Source organism: Typopeltis vanoorti, chromosome 9 (genome assembly GCF_054136105.1).
Source record: "Typopeltis vanoorti isolate ZY-2024b chromosome 9, IOZ_Tvanoo_1.0, whole genome shotgun sequence".
Taxonomy (NCBI): domain Eukaryota; kingdom Metazoa; phylum Arthropoda; class Arachnida; order Uropygi; family Thelyphonidae; genus Typopeltis; species Typopeltis vanoorti.
Genome location: NC_143557.1, coordinates 38515263 through 38537625, shown reverse-complemented (window position 1 = coordinate 38537625; position 22363 = coordinate 38515263). Strand labels below are relative to the sequence as shown.

General features: G+C 36.6%; 1 protein-coding gene across 3 annotated transcripts in view; it reads left to right on the top strand.

Moving 5' to 3' along the window:
• The window catches only part of LOC150102983 (hexosaminidase D-like), a 229779-nt gene extending 210442 nt beyond the window's left edge, over positions 1-19337 (top strand). For 2 of the 3 annotated variants that reach the window (XM_090397339.1, XM_090397338.1), the window contains exons 14-15: positions 13750-13836; positions 18997-19337. In XM_090397339.1, coding sequence (XP_090253465.1) covers positions 13750-13836; positions 18997-19180 — 271 coding nt within the window. In that variant the 3' untranslated portion in view covers positions 19181-19337. Of the gene's footprint in view, positions 1-13749; positions 13953-18996 lie in introns of all 3 variants that reach the window. The other variant, XR_016548766.1, reaches the window with a different exon arrangement.
• Positions 19338-22363: the final 3026 nt, after the last annotated feature.

Below are 22363 nucleotides of genomic sequence, written 5' to 3'. Positions count from 1 at the left end.
CACGAATGTGGCAACATATTTTGAAAGCTATTGAAACAAAGCTTAGAAATGGAGGGAAAAGTCTGGAGTAATTTGAAGGATGGTTATATGAGATAAAGCCATGACAGAAAAGAAATCTGTGTGTTAATGGATCAAAATGATAAGACATTTTTTAAAAAATTTAGTTGATAATATTAGTTAATTTGTGGCAGTTCCTTTTTTGTTTAGGAGTATGTTGATGTGTTGTTTAGCTGTTAAGAAAAAGTTATGTACTTTATACTACGTTGGATGGTGTTGATGTGCCGCAACTGCATAATATAATAGTGACACCCAGATATCTTTGTTAGGGGAATTTAATATGAAACATTTAGTTCGGTGCAGTATATCTGTATTAATTATATAGGATGAAAATTGTGAAGAGGAAGCAAAATTAGGTGAGCCAATATAGTCAGAAGTGTTTTGGAGGAAGTAGCAATTGTTTGGAGTGGGGTTGAATGAAAAGCCTGATTAATGGAGTGGAGAATGTTGACAAAAGGTGAGAAGTGTCAGCAAGATTGGCAAGAAGCTCAATGGGGAAGGTCAGGAGAATGATGAGGTCATAATGGGAGAAACAGGATGCTTATATGTTCTCCTTTACTGGACAAAGCATGAGCTAGAATGATTGCAGAAACATCTGGTAAGTCATAGAGCTGAGATGAGAAATAAAGAAGCAGTGCAATGGGGAAAAAAAAAAAGAAATATATCACAAAATGAGGAGTTTTTTTTAATATTTTTTTTATGGTGATTATGTGATAAGAGCATGACAAAATCATGTTTTTCAGATGTTATTAAGGCTGTCATGATGAAAAGAGGTTTAAAAGAGTTGGTTGTTTTGGTAGGCCCAAATGATTTGACAGATGAAAAAGTATTGTATGAGAAAAGTTCAAGTTTTATGGGAAATGAATTTTATTGTCACTATTTCCTGGTGTATGTACATGTATGATGTACATCATACATGTATGATGTATAAGGCAGTAAACTAGAATAAACTATAAATAATTACTGATGGGTATGTAGATTTTTTTACCGAAAAAAACAAACGTGACAAAAGACACTGGGTTTAATAAGTTGTGATAATATAGATAGTTAAACCAACTATTTTTGCCACATATTACCGAACAATGACTAACCTATGCTATCTTTCACACTCCATGTGTTTCTGTTTTTTTTTTTTTTACTTTTGTGTAACGGTTCTTACATGTTCAGTTTTAGTTATGTAATGGTTCATATTTACCCCTATTGTATTTTTTTGTTCATCTCAACTCAGAAGAAGCTACTAGCATATGTGGCAAAACTAGTCAGTTTAACTATCTACATTATCATGACCTATTCAACACAGTATCAGTTATTTTTTGTTGCATAAATAATTACTTTAATCAAAAAACACATTTCATCCTAATTACATGGACTTCTTCAGGTGTAGAAAGAAAACTTGTAGACAAAGAAACAACAAAAGATTAACAAGGTATTTATTATATGGTGAAACCTGTGGAGTATTCATAACTAAAAATTCACACATATACCACAGTAATTAAATTTTAATAAGAAGGAATAAAGATTGGAGGCGGACAGATATTTGCAATACAATACGCAAATGACAAGGCATTATTATCAAATACTGAAACAGGCCTACAACATCTGTTTAACAGAGTACTGGAATCCTGTATCAATTATGGAATGAAAATTAACATAATAAAAACAAGGATAATGAAAATAGCAAGGAAAGAGGTAAATATGGATATCAGAATAAATGGGGAAAAATTGAATCAAGTAAAGACATTTAAATATCTAGGAAGTGTGATTAGCAAGTAAAGTGATGGAAGATGTAAAAGTGACATAAAAGTAAGAATAGTGATGGGAAGAGTTGCCTTTAATAGAAAATGGAATTTATTCAGAAGTAAAATGGACAGAAACCTAAAGAAATGACTAATAAAATGTTATGTGTGGAGTGTTGCCCTCTATGCAGCTGAAACTTGGACACTGAAGAAAGAAGAAAATAAGATTTTGGAAAGCTTTGAGATGTGGATTTGGAGAAGGATGGAAAAAATCAAATGGACAGATAAAATAACTAATGAAGAGGTCTTAAAAAGAGTAGAAGAAGAAAGAAGTCTGTTAAAGAGAATAAAAAGAAGAAAGCGAAACTGGATCGGACATATTCTGAGAGGAAATGGAATCATCAGAGATGCTATCAAAGGAAAAATAGACGGAAAAAAATCCAGAGGAGGAGTAAGGAAAACAATGCTAGATGACATGCTGAATGGAGACAGGCACACAACCTTGAAAGAGAAGGCTCAGAACAGAAGAGAGTGGAAGAATATGGAATACTTGAGAAGAATATGTAGATATTTCATCTTAATTATCTTAAGACATCATCAATACAGTTATTACAAACAATACTAGGAATTACATTCAAAGGAACAGTTAGTGCACATTCTTACATTGGAATCCCTCTATGCATACAGTAGCATGTTTGAGGAAGTATAAATATTCTGCTGTAAATTAAAATATATCTGATTAATTTATTTTATATAATTGAGAATAATAATTTCCCAGGCCTTTGGGATAGTGACAGCCATTACGGTTTAGATTGTGTCTGTGACGTAAGGCTTCAGTACTTTCTTTATATAAACGCTCATTTTATATAAGGATCTATGTAGCAGCTTGGTGTTTTTCCATTGGATCCTATGGTTAGAGTTTTCAGCTCCATGTTGAGCGAGCAAGTGTTCCCTGTTGAGAGAACAAGTGTTCTCTGCCAGGTTGGCAGGAAAACGACCCAGAGGAAGACCAAGATATAGGTGGATTGATACGGTACAAAGTGCCTTAGACGATAGAGATATAAGATCTGATAATGTTGGAGTCTTGACAAGTAACAGACTGATTTGGAGGAAAATTGTAGATAGGAAGTTAGTAATGATGTAATTTTTTCATGTAGTACTGTCATATCCTGTACACCCCTTGAGGGTACATGGCAGGAATTTGATGATGATGATGATGTTGAGCGAGCCAGATTTGTGCGGTTTGATCAGACGGATGTGGTCTTAGTGTTCAGAGATGCATTTATTTATAGATCTTCCTGTTTGTCTGTGGTACGACATCTTACAAGAACATGGAATTTCGTATATGCCAGGTAACATCACAGATGAGAGTTTCTTTTGTGGAGAATGTAGCAAATTGTGGATCTGGTTGATTGGTTTATTGGTAACAGCGAGTTTGTATTTCTTCATAATTTTTGACAGATGTTCAGAGATGCCTTTATACAATATAGGAATTCTACTGTCTTCTTCTTGTCTGGGGTGATGTGTAGGGAAATGGCTGATGATTTTTTTTTTTTAGTTGTTTTTGGCTGTATCTTTAATAATTTCCAATTCTTGTTTTAAAGACTCTTCAGAGGAACAAAATTTATGTGCTCTGGATACAGAGATTTTATGATGCCATATTTTTGAGATGGATGATGAGCAGATGAATTGTGGATGTAACGACCTGAAAAAGTTGGTTTTCGATAGACAGAAGTGGAGATGGAACCATCTTGTTTTACAACCCATTTGTCAGCTGGTAATTTGGTTATATTTTTCTTAGATCATTCTAACAATGTTGGTTATTTCTATGGAGTCACTCTGAACAAGAACTATACTCATTTCTAGATAAGATCAACAACCTTCATCTTCGCATCAAATTCACACTAGAAAAAGAATCATCACAAAGTATCTCCTTTCTTGATATACACATCCAATGAAAACAAGATGGTTCCATCTCCATTTCTGTCTAGAGGGATTCCAATGTAAGCATGTGCACTAACTGTTCCTTTGAATGTAATTCCTAGCATTGTTTGCAATAATTGTACTGATGATGTCTTAAAATACTTAAGACGAAATATCTACATATTATTAAAATTTAATTACTGTGGTATATTTGAATTTTTAGTTAACAAGGTGTGTATGTGTGTGTCATTGGATATATAAAGAATACTTGGTTAACCAAACATAAGATTGAATTACTACTGTTCAATTTTTTTTATCAACAGTTAATTGCCACCCTCTGAATTGTGTTGCCAGTTCTCTCTCTTCGAGCTTCACCACCAATGCAGGAACCTGAAGGCTCTGCCCTATTACCTGCCTTCTTTCTCATTTACATAAATGACCTATTCTCCATTACCACTAATCCTATCCACAGCTTTGCAGACAATGGTATTCTCCATTCATCCTACTCTTTTGACAAACCATGCAGTCAGCATATATCCCAAGCATCAAGATAGTGCCTTAAACACTGATCCACCAAAACTTAGTCTTGCCTCTTCTCTCAAAACAAATCTTAGCGCGTGTTCCCTTACAATCAGTAATACACAAATCACCAGACAAGATCAGATCTCTCTGCTTTCACTAGTATTCACCTGTAGTCTCTCTCTATCACATCAGTAGCATCCTCATCATCCAAAAAATTAGGCATTATCTTTCATTCAGGATGCTATTTTACACCCAGCCAACTCTTAAGCCAGACACAGTGTTTGGCTCTGTGTCTATTTTACAGATAATATAATAGTCATTGCTCTACTGAACTGGCAGCCACCATTCCTTCACGTTCTGTTGCATGTTAATAAAGAGTTACACGGCAGCAGCTGCCTAGCACTCCTTTTGCTGTTCAACTGCAAACATGTCACACCTACTTCTTCTCTTCCTCTTTTATTCCATCTACCTCTATCTTCTGTAACAGAGAACAGAAGTAGATGAAATAAAAGAGGCATTTCCAAACAACTGCAACTTGCAACTCTTCAAAAAAATGATGTCAGTAAACTTATGAGTTTTTATCTACACACCCCAAACATGGCACTGATCTGTTTATAGGTCCTTAGACCTCTCACATATGAGATCAATATTAAAAAAAAAAAGTCATCATCAAATTCCTGTCATGTACCCTCAAAGGGTGTACAGGATATGATAGTACTACATGAAAAAAATTACATCATTACTAACTTCCTATCTACAATTTTCTTCCAAATCAGTCTGTTACTTGTCAAGACTCCAATATTATCAGATCTTATATTTCTATTGTCTAAGGCACTTTGTACCGTATCAATCCACCTATATCTTGGTCTACCTCTGGGTCGTTTTGCTGCCAACCTGGCTGAGAACACTAGTTTTGCTAATCTTTCCTTGCCCATTCTGTTTAGATGACCATACCACTTGAGATTAGCTCTGCTAACGCATCCCTGGATGCTGACAATGTCAAGTTCTTTCCTAATATCCTCATTTTTAATATGATATTGCCATTGATGCCATCTGTTTACACCTATGATCTTTCTCAGGACTCTCATATCTGCGGTCTCTAGTCTTTAGTCAAGTGTTTTACTTCTGACCCAGTTCTCAGATCCATAAGTTAAAACTGGTTTGAACACTGTCTTGTATACAGCTAATTTAGTGTTCTGACTAATTTCTCTCTTATTCCAAATGAATTTATTCAATTGACTTCCCACCATACCAGCCCTGCTGATTCTGTTGTCTATTTCTATATTTAATTTACCATCTTCAGTAAAAATCGTGCCTAAGTAGCTGAAATGTTTTACTTGTTCCACAGGTTCTCCATTCACAACACAGTTGACATTTTCAATGATTCTGCCTATTTTCATTCTCTTTGTCTTTTTATTGCTGATCTTCATACCATATCTATTACAACAGCTATTCAATTTAGTCAGAGAATCCTGCAGACTTGTAGCAGATTTATTTAGAAGTATAACATCATCTGCATAAAGCAAAGAGCTGATATTAATATCTCCAATTTTGATATCATGTTTAATACCACTTTCCTTCATAATGTGATCCATATAGATAATGAATAACAGAGGGGATAATGTACATCCTTGTCTCACACCAGATTTAACATTAACCATCTTCCTGTACTTCCTTCAATTCTAACTGCTGACTTACAACTCAAATAAAGACTAAGTATTGCTTGATATAATGCTCCATTCACACCATATAACTGCAGCGCATTGAATAGCTTCTCTCTTGGCACCTTGTCATATGCCTTTTCCAAATCGACAAAACTTAAATAGAGATCTTTGTTATATTCCCATGCTTTCTCGACTGTTTGTTGTAAAGTGAAGATCTGATCCTGACAGCCTCTGTTTGATCTGAAACCAGCTTGTTCTTCACCAAGCTTTTCTTCCAAAATTCTTCTCAACTGTTTCTCACGTATGCTTGCATAGATCATGCCAGGAACACTCAGTAGGGAAATACCTCTGTAATTCTCACATTCAGTTTTATTTCCCTTTTTATATATGGGTACTATGAGAGCTCTACTCCAATCATTGGGAATTCGTCCCTCTGTCCATGCTTTCTGAACTATGCAATGAAGCCACTATAAGACTCTTATACCACCATACTTCAGTATTTCTGGTCGAATATCATCTACTCCTGCTGCCTTTCCACATTTCAAGCCTTTGATGGCTTTTTCTACTTCAAGTATGGATATGTATTCCTGACCGCATGACTGGTCAGTGTTTTTTACCACTGTGCTATCACTGATTGTTTCATTTAGCAGTTTTTCAAAATAATTACTCCATACTTCAATAATATCTTTTTCTCCCGTTTTCATGTCACCTTTATCATCTCTGACTCCTTTTACGGCTCTTTCCTCCATTCCTAAGCTTCTTTAACAACCTCCAGAATATTTTGCCACCTTCTTGATATTTATTTTCTATATTCTTGCCAAAGTCCTCCCATGACTTTTGTTTAGCTAGTTTTACACAGTGTTTAGCATTCTTGCATTTGTCTCTATATTCTCTAAGAGCACAAGCTGACTTATTTGACAGGAACTTTTGATATGCTTTCTTCCTTTCCTTCACTGCCTCTTTAACTTCCTGTGGCCACCATGGAGTTCTAATTTTTCTATCCTTGCATACAACTTCATCACATGCCTCTCTAGCTGAATCAATCATGGTTTTCTTCAAGGCTTGCCACTGAATTCCCAAGGTTTGGTTCCTGTTCTCAAACTCTTTCATTTTTCCTTCAATAATCTTTATGTATTTTAGTCTACAGTTCACATCTGAGAGCTGCTCAACTTTTATTCGCTTTAAAACTTTCTTATATGTCATTCTTTTCAATATGAAATTCAATTTTATCCTGCTCAAGACTAAATAGTGATCACTTCCAATTTCAAATCCTCTGTACACTCTGGTGTCCTGCACCAGGGAGAAAACATCAGTATCAACAATAACATAGTCAATGAGACTTTTCTTATTCCTAGCCTCTTCTCTCCATGTGAATTTGTGCACATTTTTATGTTGGAACATGGTGTTAGTAATAACCAGTCCATGTCCTGAGCAGAAATCCAACAGATATTTGCCATTATTATTAGCTTTGCTCTTTTCTCCAAATTTTCCCAAAACATTTTTGTATGTCTGACAATCAATTCCTGCTCTGCTATTTAGATCCCCAACAAGAACCAACTTTTCCTTTTTCATTGTGTCAGTTGCTTTTTCTAAAGCCTCAAAAAATTCCTCCACTTCTACCTTAGTAGAACCTTCTGTGGGACCATAGGCACAAATAAGTCTCATTGTCCAGTTCCCCATTCTCATATTTGCCCACATTACTCTACTTGAGACTGACTGCCATTCAAGAAGATTAGCCTCTTATTTTGTGTTGAATACTATGGCTACTCCTCCTTTTCCTTGATTGTCATTGCCTGAATATAACATTTTGTATTTATTGCTCAGAAAGATCTTGCCAGTTTTTGTCTTTTTTGTTTCAGTCACCCCTATTATGTCAATCTGGTACTTATCTAATTCGTCAGCTAGCTCTATTTCTTTGCCATTCAGGCTTCTTACATTGATAGTACCGATCTTTAACTCTGGTGATGTTGAGTTGGGGTTTGTTTTCAGATTTGTTCCAGTAGCTGACTTTTCGCTGTTCGCCCTGGTTCCCTGGTGAAAACAACAGGGGCCTTGTTTAACCGGGCAATGCCCCAGCCGGCATGAAATTTTGTCATGTTGTACCATCATTTTTTATTTTGGTTTAACCAATAAGAATACAATTTGGTCGGCTAAATCCCAAATTGCCAGCCCATCCTCATTTCGTTCAGTATCCAAGTAGATACCCAACAGGGTGCACCACGAGAAGGTGAGGATTGGACGTTAGGTCAGAAGCCCTGGTCAGTTCTCCACATTCCTTTAAAGGCTATGTGGAGGTCTCCTCTCAGTTATACAGCTTTGACCCTTAAGCACCCCCCCCCCCAAAAAAAGTGAAATCATTAATTATTCTCTGTTTCTTTCAAGGCTACCACCAACATGCATATGAAGTGCAAAACGAATATTATCTACAGAAAAATAAAACTATCATTGAGCTTTGTCACCCTCTTTTTCATCACTTTATTTGGAAAGTTTTGATCAAAGTGGTCTAGATTCCCTCCCTGTAGAGCCCAAAGTTTGCTATGTATATTGACAACATATTCATAAATTTGATCCCATATCTACCTAACTCAGAATATCTTTTCCCTAATCAGTTAACACTAAAAAAATCATGATTTTTTTTATGACTCAGTATAGTCATTTCAAACTTATGGGGACAACATGAACACTTTGTTATAATTACTAGTTTTCTATCAAGAATATTTTTGAGCTTAGTAATATATGCAATGCACAAAACATTAGAGATACTTACCTAAAAAAAAATAGTTTGTCCTCCTCTAGCACAAATAACAAACTGCCTGTACTCTCCAAGGCATTGACTCCACCAGATGTCAGAGAGGGTTGCTAGAGGTAATTAGCCATGCCTGTTGCAGCATTGTCCACAACTGCACCTTAGATATCCATCTTGGATTTATGGATCTGATGTCTTGCTCTATGGCATTCCAGAGAGATTCAATCAGATTTAAATCTGGGGAACTTGGGGCTACTGGATTGTCCCAAACTCAGTTGAGCATTCCTTAAGCCGTGCCTGTGTGGTTATAGCTCAGTGGGGCAGCGCATTGTCCTACTGAACCAGACCATCAGCTGCAGGATGTGCAAATGTCATGAAAGTGTTTAGGTGATCAGCCACCACATTCTGGTAGCTCGCCATGTTTAAGGACCTCTCCAGACACATTTAGGGACCTAATGTGTCACATGAGAGGGCTCCCCAAACCATCACAGAGCCACTACATCCTTTAACAGAGTTTACCTGGCATGATGGGGGCCATGGCCTCATGCTGTCGATACCATACCCGCACCTTCCCATCAGCTCGGTACAACTGGTAACGCCTCACCCGGTGTCAGGACCATCAAACTGGTCTGCAGAGCAGAGCAGACCAGACCAGACCACAGAACTCTAATCTGCTCTGCAGACCAGTTTGATGGTCCTGACACCGGGTGAGGCGTAATGCCTGATGAATGGGTGTCAACAGTGGTACATGATTGGAGTGTCAGCTCCCATAGCCCATGGTATGCCATACTGTTTGCTTTCTGATGCTGCTTGGATCTCCGACAGTGAAACTGGATGTGATTTTTGTGCTGCCATTTCCTGTGTTTGATCTATACGAACCTAGAAAGTCTGCATTGACCTTGGTCATCAGTGGTGTGTGGTTAGCCACTACTTGCTTGCTGGGTACTGGTATGTCCATTGATGGTATACTCAAGGTAGACCCTTGATACAGTTGCCCTTGAGAACCCTAGGGTTCTTACCACTTGGGTGATAGAACACCTCATCTGTCACTGATAATATGTCCATGATCAAAGTCGCTAAGATCTCCTTGCTTACCCATATTTGTCTATTGTGACACTGTTGGAAAGCCCTGAAGCCTGCTTATTTACTGCCTGTATTTGGTTTGGGCATGTTTCACTCTGTGTGGGGGGATGTCATGTTTCAGAAGTGTAGGGAGAGTAAAAAGAATGACAGTGGTATGTTGAACAATGAAACACGAGAAAATGTGCTAACATCGATCAGGTTGTTGTTTCAAATAAGTGTTGGGAACAAGTAAGGATCCACGTGGTACAGGTGGTAGCAAAAATGAAATGATAGAAAATGAAAAGAATGATCTGATGATAATGACAGAGAGAGAGCTCGTGTGAAATTCTTCAGAGAATAAAATATGAGATAGAACAGTTAGAGAAATGTCTGGCAACTGGTATTGAAGAGATGCAAAAGGAGAGAAAGCAGAGTATGAAAGAGCAAATGAGGACTGAATTTTTTATATGTTGCTTTAAAAGGAGTGCTTGAGACTTTTTGATGACATGTTTCCCAGGGGCCAAGATAAAGAGTGTTAGCAGACTGTAAGGATGCAGATGTAAGGGTACTAAATCATTAGTACCAGTTGACAACTGTGGTATGTGAGAAAATGTGAAACAATTGCTGATATAAATGAACAAGAATAGTAGAAAAAAGTTGTATGTTGCCATGGTATGATGCAGTTGAACTGAGAAGATGAGCTAATTGTAAATGTTCACTGTGCAGGTGTGGTGTAAAAGGAAGGTTGTGTGTGATGGACAGGAGGACTTATATAAGAATGATTTGCATTTAAATAGATTTAGAGTTGGGTGTCTTGAGAAAGTATTGATCAGAGTGAGTTGGAAAGTGCAGAGGTTCTTAACTTCAGTGAGATAATACAAGGTGTAATGGAGGATAAAGGGCATATTGAGTTTATGTATACTAATGCAAGAAGTATTTGGAATAAAGGAGAGGAGTTTTTGGCATTGTTAGTTCAACTTGGCCAAATACACATTATAAGGATAGAATGCAAAGGGGGATTTTCAGAGGGAACAAATTGGAGGAGGGGAATTTTGCTGATACTAGAAGAATTGAAGTCAAAAAGAGTAGCAGTACATCAAGAGGACAGGGATGCAGATGGCAGTTCAATATGAAGCTGTCTGGTGTGAGACAGAAACCAAAAAGGATGAAATATATATTGTTTGTTGCTACTGTTCACTGCAGGAGGGGAGGGAAATATAAGGGAGAATGTAGATGTCTTGCAGTGACAACTTAGTACAGTGAGTGCAGGATGAGTAATTAATATGGAGGATTTCAGCTAGGGAAGTGCTGGATTTCATCATATCATCTTGCAGTAACCAATGTAGCCATACTTCCTCTGCTTTGGGAAAAGCAGATCATGTAGGCTTGACTTGGGATAATGTCATAATGCAGAGTTTTTCTGTTAAAGAGAGCTTTATATAGAATTAAAAAGTAACTGCTTATGAAAAGCTGAGGAACCGACTTAGAACAGTGCTATAGCAAATAAATTTAAGATGTGAGAGACATTAGCAGCATATGGGAGATGATGAAAGGGCTGTTTGAAAAAAGTAGTCAGACTGTCAGGAGGATAAATCATGCAATTAGATGGATGAATAGCATCATTAAACAGGAGTTGCAGAAAAAAGTTGTGGATGGAACATAAAGAAAAAAAGTGATCAGCAAGAATGGTAACCCTGTATGGTATGGAAAGCCAAAGCTAATTATGAAAGAAAGCTAGCTGATGGGGCCAAAGGAAAGAAATCCCAGAGAATTAATTCTCTATGTGGGAAGTTAAAGGAAGAATGACTGTGGAAGGATGATTTTACTGAGTGCTGATGATAAGGAGATAACAGGAGTAAACAAAATAGCTGATTTATTGAGTGATCATTTTGCGATGTTGTACAGGCCAAGGAGATATTGCAATGCCTAGTGTGATATTGTAATGTGAAAATAGAAGTAGATGAATTGGGGTTGTTTACGATATTACAGAACCTTAACGTGAACAGTGCCATGGGATTAGGGTGGATGTGAGTCCATGTATTGTGAGAATGTGCAAGGAAATTGGTACCTCATCTGACCAAGCTCTTTAATTTAAGCTGCAGTTCTGGGAAGGTGAATAGGGATTGGAAAGAGGACAAAATAGTTTGGCTGCATAAAGGAGGTTCCAAGACAGGAGTAGCAAATAATAGGCCAATCATTGTCTTGCAAGTGGTGGTTAAGGTATTGGAGAAGTTGGCAAAAGTCAGAATTCAGGACTGGGCAGACAGCAGTATGATCCTTTATAGGAGACAACATGGTTTTGTGAAGGGTATGTCTTGTCTTAGTAATTTGCAAATAAAGAGACAGATTGGATTAAGGAATTAGTGTATACACAGTGAAATTGTACTTTGCAGAGGCATTCTGTCAGGATACTGCTTGGAACCCTGCATAAATTGGAACATATGGGGATGGATGTGAAGTTTGTGATTTGGATTAGAGAGTGGTTTATGGAGGAATTGATTCAAGGGCAGGTGACTAATGGTACTGCAGAGCTCAGTACTTGGACCTCTACTGTATAATTTGTTCATCAGTGATATAGGAAATGATTTGATGGAAAATATTCAGTTGTTTGCTGATGATGAAAAACTGGGAAGAGCAATAGTCAGTTGAAGATAATATAGAGATCTTGCAGGATGACTTACTAGACTGGCTGTATGGACAAAAGTAAATAGCTGCAAGTTTAAAGTAGCTAGGTGTGAGGTCATATGTTTTGGGATGAAGAGATCATAAGCTGTGTATTACATTAATGGAACTGAACTGCCTTCCTTAGGGACTTGCTCAATTAAAACAACTTCAGTGGCCATGCTAGTTCCTTATCATTATCCCTTAAGATGTGTAAAATTTCATCCATTTTCACTGCCTTACTAATTTAGCATTCAATATACATTCTCTTATTCCCTTCTGATCTTTCAACCCTCCCTTATCCCTGTGGAATAAAACTTTCTTTACTAGGGTGAAACTCATTAATCAAGTGATCAATTAACATATAATTAGGTTTAATGGAATGAATACAGCATAGAGAAATAATTAAACACAGGTTTAATTATGCTGTATTAATTCCCTTAAACCTGCTAGTTAGCTTAAACGAGCACCTAACAACCACTTCGCCGTCAATATGGATGAAACACACAACTCCTCTACACTTCGTATCCAACATATATTTCAATGTAATATCAATGGTATTACAATTTTAATATGCACTAAGCATCCATGGTAACCTGGATGTATATATATATATACATCTTGGCCGGTTGGGTGGTTAATAACTATTTGATTGGTTAAACAGCTCCATTATTTCATCTACATGGGTTGCATGACTACTATCTTCATCCAGCAAGGTAGTTCATCTTTAGTTATACTTCTCCTATTGGTCACATAACAGTGCTAATATTCTCTTTCTCATATTATAATTTTTGCCTTCCTTATTTTATTAGTCTCCTTCCTTGTTGGAGCTTAATACTCCTCATGCAACTATTCTCCACCTGTCTTTTGATACTCTTTCAATAACTTCTTTTCCATCCTCACTTCCTGTTTGATTTCTCTAGGTCATCCATTTTGCTCCAGATTGCTTTTTTTCCCCTCCACTGAAAATATACAGTCTTCCAATGAATGTTTCTTAACTAGCTGTCACAATCCACTGATCTCAGTCTTTCCAACTTTTCCATCTATTGTACTGTCCCAAGCTGGTTTTTAAGTTAAGTGTTTGAATTTGTTCCACTTTGCTTAGCAAGAAACTCTTAAGAAGGAAATTAAAAAAAAAAAAAAGAATTTGTACTCAACTATTTTTATTCATAGTAGTGCTTTCATTCATTCAGCCAAAAGGCTGATGTATTCTTGCCTGTTGTTATAATGCTGAGCATTGGGTGTCTATTTTGCTTCATTAATTATAATGCAACATATAATAATATTCAGCAGAAATATATAAATTATTGACAAATGTAACTAAATGGAAAGTTTAAATGTTAAATTATATTAGGAATTTTTGTTTCATTTTCTGTAGCATTGAAGGTGCTTTTAGCAATTACCAAGTTGCACATAATCGAACTAATCCTATTCATATTGACCAGTTTCTTCCAAAGGCTCACATGTAAGTATATGGATAATAGCAGTTACTTTCTCAACAGTAATACAGGGTGTGTTTCAAAAGGGTGTATCCATCTTGCAGGAGAATAGAGAATAACTTGGAAGATATACAAAAGCTGAGTGAGTATCATAATGTAGTGAAACAAATCAATTTTTAGTCATGTCAATTTTTACAACTCTATTTGAAAATGCCAACTATCGATAGTGCGGAGTGAGCACTTTGTGTGTTTTGGTTTGAGAAAATGAAATCTGCAACACAAGTTCAGATTAATTTCCATACGCAATACGGTTAAGAACTTCCTAGTAGGCACATGATCTACACATATCACAAGAATTTTGTGGAAACGGGCTGTTCTGTGCATCATCCAAGATCAACGGGAAGGCTGCATACTGCTGTTGTGGAAGAAGTTTGAGAAAGTCTCCAGAGAAGCTCTGGAAAGTCATGGGCATCTCTCTTCAAATTGGAATTCCCCATGTTTGTGTGCCATGTTTTACAACAGCATCTACATAAGAATTCTTTAGTATTCTGCAATTGAGCAGGTTCTTCTTTTAGTAGCAGAAACTTTCCTTCCACTCTCTTCTGTTCTGAGCCTCCTCTTTCAAGGTTGTGTACCTGTCTCCATTGAGCATGTCATCTAGCATTGTTTTCCTTATTCTTCCTCTGGGTCTTTTTCCGTCTATTTTTCCTTCGATGGCATCTCTGATGATTGATGATTCCATTCCCTCTCAGAATATTTCCGATCCAGTGTCCCTTGCTTCTTTTTATCCTCCTTAACATACTTCTGCTCTTTTTTAAAACACCTCTTCATTAATTATTTTATCTGTCCATTTGATTTTTTCCATCCTTCTCCAAATCCACATCTTAAAGCTTTCCAAAATCTTATTTTCTTCTTTCTTCAGTGTCCAAGTTTCAGATGCATAGAGGGCAACACTCCACACATAACATTTTATTAGTCTTTTCTTTAGGTTTCTATCCATTTTACTTCTGAATAAATTCCATTTTCTATTAAAGGCATCTCTTCCCATCGCTATTCTTGCTTTTATGTCACTTTTACATCTTCCATCACTGCTAATAACACTTCCTAGATATTTAAATGTCTTTACTTGATTCAATTTTTCCCCATTTATTCTGATATCCATATTTGCCTCTTTCCTTGCTATTTTCATTACCTTTGTTTTTCTGATGTTAATTTTCATTCCATAATTGATACAGGATTTCAGTAATCTGTTCAACAGATGTTGTAGTCCTGCTTCAGTGTTTGATAGTAATGCCTTGTCATCTGCGTATCTTATTGCAAATATCTGTCTACCTCCAATCTTTATTCCTTCTGAATTCTCCAGTGCTTCTTTTAGCATTGCTTCGGAATACACGTTGAACAAAATTGGTGACAGAGAACAGCCTTGTCTTACTCCTCATCCAATGATACCTGGTTCTGTTGTACCATATATGTCTCTCACCATGGCAGTTTGTCCCATGTATAGTGAGATAATTAGCCTTCTGTCTTTCCAATTTATACCAATCTTTTCCATTACTTCCACCATCTGATCCCATTTTACATAGTCAAAAGCTTTCTCAAAATCTATATAACAGATGTTAACTTCTTTATTCACTTCTAGACTTTCTTTCTTTATTTCACAGTGGAGATCAATTGAGACCCCTCTCTCTTTTCACTGTCAGGTTCAGAATCAAAATATACCTTATTTTAGTATTCTTTTGGATCATTTCTGTAATAATTTATGTAAGTCCTGAAGTTGAATATGGGAATTCCTCACTTTATATGAGAAAATTGCCACATGCTAACAGTGAAACATGTTAATCAAATATAATGAGCAGTGAAAAAAAGTAACTCATCTATCAACTTTCAAAATCTTTACTAAATTTTTTAAATTACATTTACCATTTTTTATTGCCAATATTACTATAAAGATGACAAAATGTTTTTTAAAAGATTTCAAATAAAATGTATTTTAAAAATTGCAAGAAATATTTGGACAAATATTGACTTTTGTTTCTTTTTTCTGTGTGCACATCACAGTAACAGCTCATAACTTTGTCTACATTCTAGTGTATTCTAGTAGATTAGTCAAATATCCATAAGTTGTTTTTTACAGTTTGAAGCTAATTCAACTTGTTTCTTTTTGTATGTTCATACTTTTGCTTCATAAAATGAATTAAAGTGACATATAATAGGGTGATTTTTGCTATCTTATCACTTTATTATGTGTCACTTAATTCAGTTTTTACTCTGAAGTGATAACTTTTTCACTTTTTTGTTATTGACACTTGCTATTTCGCTCTTCCTTTTATCCATAGCCAATGCTGAAAGATAATTTTCTAATATCAAAATGTTTATGCAAGACACTAGAAAATTAGTCAACACATGCTTATTTAATGGTGGCTTTAACTACATTGTTTACAATGTTTACACTCTGTCACAAAGTTGTGCCATTCGAAATTAGAAAGCAACTCTTGGCAAAAGCACTGTGAAGTAGTTCACAATGGCATGATGCTTCCATGTGTTTTGCTTCAAATTTTCTTGATTATATATTATGTTCCTTCCACACAGGTCATGTGCATTGTTTGTTTTCAATATACAGTATATGGCATGCTAGTTTGAATATTTTCAGCAAAATTTTATTTTAAAAATTATTATCTTGAACTATCTTAAAGATATAATGATATAGAAAATCTCAAAATGGAGATATTTTAGAGGAGGTGGAGGAGATGAACAATCTGTAGGTAATGGTGGATAGGGACTTGAAATTTCATGGACATTTTGCTAAAATTGTGAGGACAACACAGCAGATTATGAGAATGATGCGGAGAACATTGACATGAAGAAGTATGTATGTTTTGATTCCATTGTACAAGGCTTTGATCAGACTGCATATGGATTTCTGTGCACAAATTTGGTCGTCAGGTTTTCAAAAGAATGATGAGATGTTGGAGAGGGTTCATCAGTGACGGACTTAGTTGATTTCTGGTCTCTGGAATATGAGGACAGATTGAGAGAATGCAAATTACAGAGCTTGGTGGAGAGAAGGAATAGGGGAGATATGATTGAGACATATAAGTTGGTAAGGGATAATTACCAGATTAACATGGATGAGATTTTTCATAGAATATCTGGAGAAGACAGAGAATGAGAGGCCACCCCTGGAAGCTGGATAAGGTGGGTGTGAGGAGTAAATATTTTTATTGGAGAGTGGCAGGTGATTGGAATGCTTGAGAATGTGGTGAGTGCAGGGAGAGTGAATGCGTGTGAGAGTGGGACCTCCCACAATGAGTCTCTTGATTCCATGGAGGTCTGTTGATAATAATAATGGCAAGGTTTCTTGTCCTACAAAATAAACAAATACAGTAATACCTCAGATTACAACAATCCTCTCATACAGCACTTTTCAATTATGGCCAGTTCTCATTTATGCATTCGCTCAAGATGGTTGTAGCGACATGATGCTCCAATGAAGCAGTGTGCAATGTTTGCGAACTGTTTGTTTACGATGTCATTACTTGCTACATCTCTTTGTGTTTTGGTGTTTCATCGTGAATTATAAACTGTTTATAACTTTTATTTTATTGTGATGAATAATGGTGGATAAAATTCAAAGTAAGAATGCTGTTGCTTCTAATGAAAAGATGCATAAACAGGTTACACTACATACTTCTTTTCACTGGAAGTAACAGCATCCCTACTTTGAATTTTATTCACCATTGTCACTAGATTAAAATGATTAAATTTAGTGACAGTTGCATATCTGACACTGAGATAGACCACGGGTTAAACATACTTTGCAGTACTATTGTTTAAAACAAAGATAAAGTTCTTAGTGAAGTGAAAAGTGCTACACAAATTAATACAACAGTTATGCGTAAGCATGCCAAGCTATTCACAATAACTTTTTTTTTTTTGCATATCTGGTGGAAATAAATGCTTTGTCATTTATGCATGCACATGACTGCTTAAAAATGCTATTACATGCATTGACAAGTGGGAAAAAAAAAAAAATGGAGAGACAATCATTTGCTTATGTATCATCTGACCAGGGTCTATACGTGTTATTTGTCTTCTCCTGAAAAAAAAAAAAATAGACAAACATGTGTGATTAAGGCATAATTGACACTACCTTAATAACCTTAGTGGCTGTACAGAAATTCCAACTATTCCTAACAAATGACAATACTAAGTTTTTATATCTGATCCGCACTTGAAAGGCCACATGACCTATAGCACATCGGTGCCATGTGTGGGCAAGAGGAATAGAAGAAAGGAGAAATCTGTTCACATTTTGAAAAGCTGAGAGTTGTAATCTTTTGGGAAGGCAGTGTGGGAGAGACCGTTCCAAAGGACAGAAGCAGACGGAATGAAAGAGGAGGCGGTGAAAGTTGGTTTGGTGAGTTTCAAGATGGACTGTAAAAAGGTGTTGGTTAGCACTGGCTCTTGTTTTAATGATTTTGAAGGAGAGTGGAGGAATAATAGTGGCCAATTCAGCAGAACACTGTCCATGAAAGTATCTGTGTGTGTGTGTGAGAGAAAGAGAGAGAGAGAAAGATGTATTGAGAGAGTAACGTCTTGTGTGAAAAAAGTACACAGAGTTTTTTTGGAAGCCGCAGAAGCTATAGTTGAAATGTGGTTGTGCCAGGTAAGATCAGAGGTGCAGGTCCGTCCAAGAAGAGAAATCTGATTGTGTTTGAATATCACAGTATTATTGAAGGTAAGGGGGGGGGGAAAGCTCTTTCTTGCTAGAGATCAGACAGAACTGAGTTTGGTAGCATTGAAGTTTACAAGGTTGTCCTTGCTCCACTGAGATATAGCTAGAAGATCTGAGTTCAGGTCACTGGTCGTGGTAGATTGTGAAGACTTTAATACTTGAGCACTACAAGGTTTGTTGAATGAAAAGGAGGAATGGAGTGTACTCTCATCAGCAAAGTAATGTAATACTTACTTTCTGGTGCTATTGTAAAATGTTATTTGAAATAAAGTTATTTTGACATTGCATTTAGAACATTCTGAGCTCATGCATTTAAATATTTTGATTCTGTCACAGTTTCTTATGTAGTTGAAAGAATCTTTCCTTTTACCATCTCTCTCTCTCTCTCTCTCACACACACAAATATCCCCTTTTAGCTGATACATTCTTTCTCTTATAATTATTTTTTCAGTCTTTTGGTCAATATGGAGGCATTATATACCCATTTACATGAAGCTCTTATTGAAGTTTACTATCCTAGCACAGTGGAAGAATGGCTAACAGTGAATGTGCAGCCTTTTCTTGAGAAGCTACGAAAACTTGTTTCAGATGCAGACCAGCAGGTTCTTTTACAAGCCTCTGTTCAGTCTTCATAAATATAAAGAAAACTGTTAACCAGCATTGACATTTACATCAAGGTTCTACATTTGGCTGAAGAAGTGACCCATTATGATAATGAGTAATAATGAGGATTGTTAAGTAATAATTATTTTGTTTGACAAAATAAATAATAATAAAAAGGTTTTAATTTCTTTCTGAAAATTAATTCATTTAATCAAGATATATACACACACAAAAAAAGTGTCTTGCTGAATAATATATATTCAGCAATATATATGTATATATACGAGGTGGTATCAAAATGTTTTGAGACTAGGTTTGTAACATGCCAACAGATGGTAGCACAAGGCTGTACGCACAGTCACAGGGAGCACCTACCTTCATAAGTCAGTGTACCAAAAGACATCGTTCTGTATACATCAGGAGCTGTGCAACTGATGCTATTCTGACCACCTGCATTACCACATCTGCGATTTCATCATGGACAGCAAGTTAGAACAAAGAGCAAACGTGAAATTCTGTGAAACTGGGCAAATCTGCAACAGAGACATATGACGTGATTTGGAAAGTTTATGGCAATGCTGCAATGAGTCGTTTGAGGTGTTTTGAGTGGCACGCGTGCTTCAAGAGCAGAAGAACATCACTGGAAGACGATGAGAGATCAGGAAGACCTTCAATGAGCTCAACCCCCAAAAATGTCGAAACCATTCGGCAACTTGTGCATGAGGATCGTCGGAGAACACTCCACAACATTGCTGCCATTGTCGGTGTGTCATACAGAACAGCCCAGGTAATCCTCACGTGTGATTTGAACATGCGCTGTGTTGCTGCCAGGTTCATCCCCAGGCTGCTGATCCAGGAGCAGAAGGAACACTGCATCGAAGTCTGCCAAGAACTCCATCAGTGTGCCATGGATGACCCATCCTTCACGTAGAGGATCATTATCGGTGACGAAACTTGGGTGTACGGGTACGACCCTGAAACGAAGCAACAGTCTTTACAGTGGAAGAGCCCATCATCTCCATGACCGAAAAAGGCGAGGCAGGTCTGCAGCTCGACCAAGTGCATGCTCATTGTTTCGACATTCGCGGCATTGTGCATCGAGAATTTGTCCTCAGGGGTCAGACTGTCAATAGTGAGTTCTACTGCCAGGTTTTAAGGCATCTGAGGGAGGACATTCAGCGAAAGCGACCAGATTTGTGGTGTGTGAAAAACTGGATGCTCCATTACGACAATGCACTCTGTCACTGAGCTCTCCTCTCACCAGAAACAACATGATCTCACTTCCACATCCACCCTACTCGCCAGATTTGGCTCCTGCAGACTTCGCACTCTTCCCGAAGATGAAGGTCCAGCTCAAAGGTCACCGTTTTGACACCATTGCAGAGATCCAGCATGAATTGCAGAAGGTGCTTGACATGCTTCGAAAAGAAGACTTCCAGGACACCTTCCATTAGTGGCAAGAATGCTGGGAGCACTGTATTGATATGCAAGGGGGACTATTTTGAAGATGATAGTGTGTAAACATAGATAAATAAAGTAATTTCTCGTAAACAGAGCTAGTCTCGAAACTTTTTGATACCACCTCGTATATATATATATAATAAATATTATTTGCCATGAATAAACTATTTTCTTTCGCTAAATTCATTTTCTTGCATACCTGATTTTAGCATTTTTAACCTTTTTTGTTGGCTAAATCTGTAAAATACAAAGCAAGGTTCACAGTACGACATATGATTGTATATATCTTTATTACCCAGTTGCTGGGAAATCAGTTTATTGGTATTAACTAAGCACATAGTCAATTAAATGTATCATTTTATATAGTGTGCTGTTTCAGGAGTAGCTCAACATGCTGACCCACAATTTAAAAATGGAACTTGTTTATTTAAAAGCACATCCTAATTTTTTGTTAGAATAATACTAAAACTTAAATTTGTTTAATTATTATTCAGTGATTAAAAACAGTTTGTCATCTTGAAAGCCAGCACTATCCCCTCATTAAAGAAATCAGCAATAGCCCCACATCACTAGCATTCCATTTTCCATGGTTAACCTCTGTACAAAGATTTTCAAGAAGTCCAGGTGAAAACGAAGGAAGCAAATCTTCAGTAATATCTTGATCATCATTTTGTGATAATTTGTTACTATAAGTTTATGAATCAGTTTTTAATTATTTTCAGCTTTATTGTTTTCCAAACTGTACAACATTATCTCTGAAAAATTTCCAGCATTTTAGTTCTATTTCAGTGACACTCTTAATTTTTCATCTTTTAATATTTCCTTATTCAATAAATAACTTTTCCTTGTTTGATTTCTGAAATATTTAGAAATTTTTCAGATGATATAGCACCAGTTCTTCACCTCCCATCCAGATAATAGATAATCCTTGTCATTCTCATGCCCTGTATCTTTAACCAGTTCTCCTTCAAAATAGACTGTTGTTAACTCTCCTCTTAGCTGTTTGGACCATAACATTCCATGTTTCTCCATCTACAATTTGACCTCCTCACCACTCTGCCTTATGTTGCATGGCATTACAAGTCCAATTGGGATGGCCTGTATGATTTCTGTGTCTCTCTTTCATGGTCTGATTCAATATTTCCTCTAATTTTTGCTAGCCCATGTGCACATGAAAAGCATTTTGTGCTCAAGTCTCAGACTCGGTGTGTGTGTGTGTGTGGTGCACATCTTTGTTAAAAGATCTTATGCGTTGCATGCTATATATTATTATAAGAGCAGCCTAAATGCTTACTCCTCATTGATCCTATAACAACCCCTTACTAACTTGTCGGTCTCTGTCATATCACCCCTCTTCCTCCTATCCATGAGACTCTGTAAATTGCATCTCCTCAACCTTTCCTTAAAATCGATATTCCAGAGATCAGAAACTACCTTAGTCAGTCGCTTCTGGACTCTTTTCAACATCTCTTTGTCCTTTTGAAAACCAGGTGACAAAATCCGTGCACTGTAGTCCATGTGTGGCCTAATCAAAGCCTTATACAATGAAATAAGAATCTCCTTACTTTGACAAGTCAGTGGCCTCTGCATCATTCCCAGAATTCTTTGTGTTGTCCTCACAATTTTGGCATTGTGTCCTCTAAATTTCAAATCCTTATCCGTTGTCACCCAAAGATCTTGTTTCCTCCACCTCCAACAATATATCCCCACCTAGCATAAATTCTACATACCATCTTTGTTTCCCAAATTTTAAA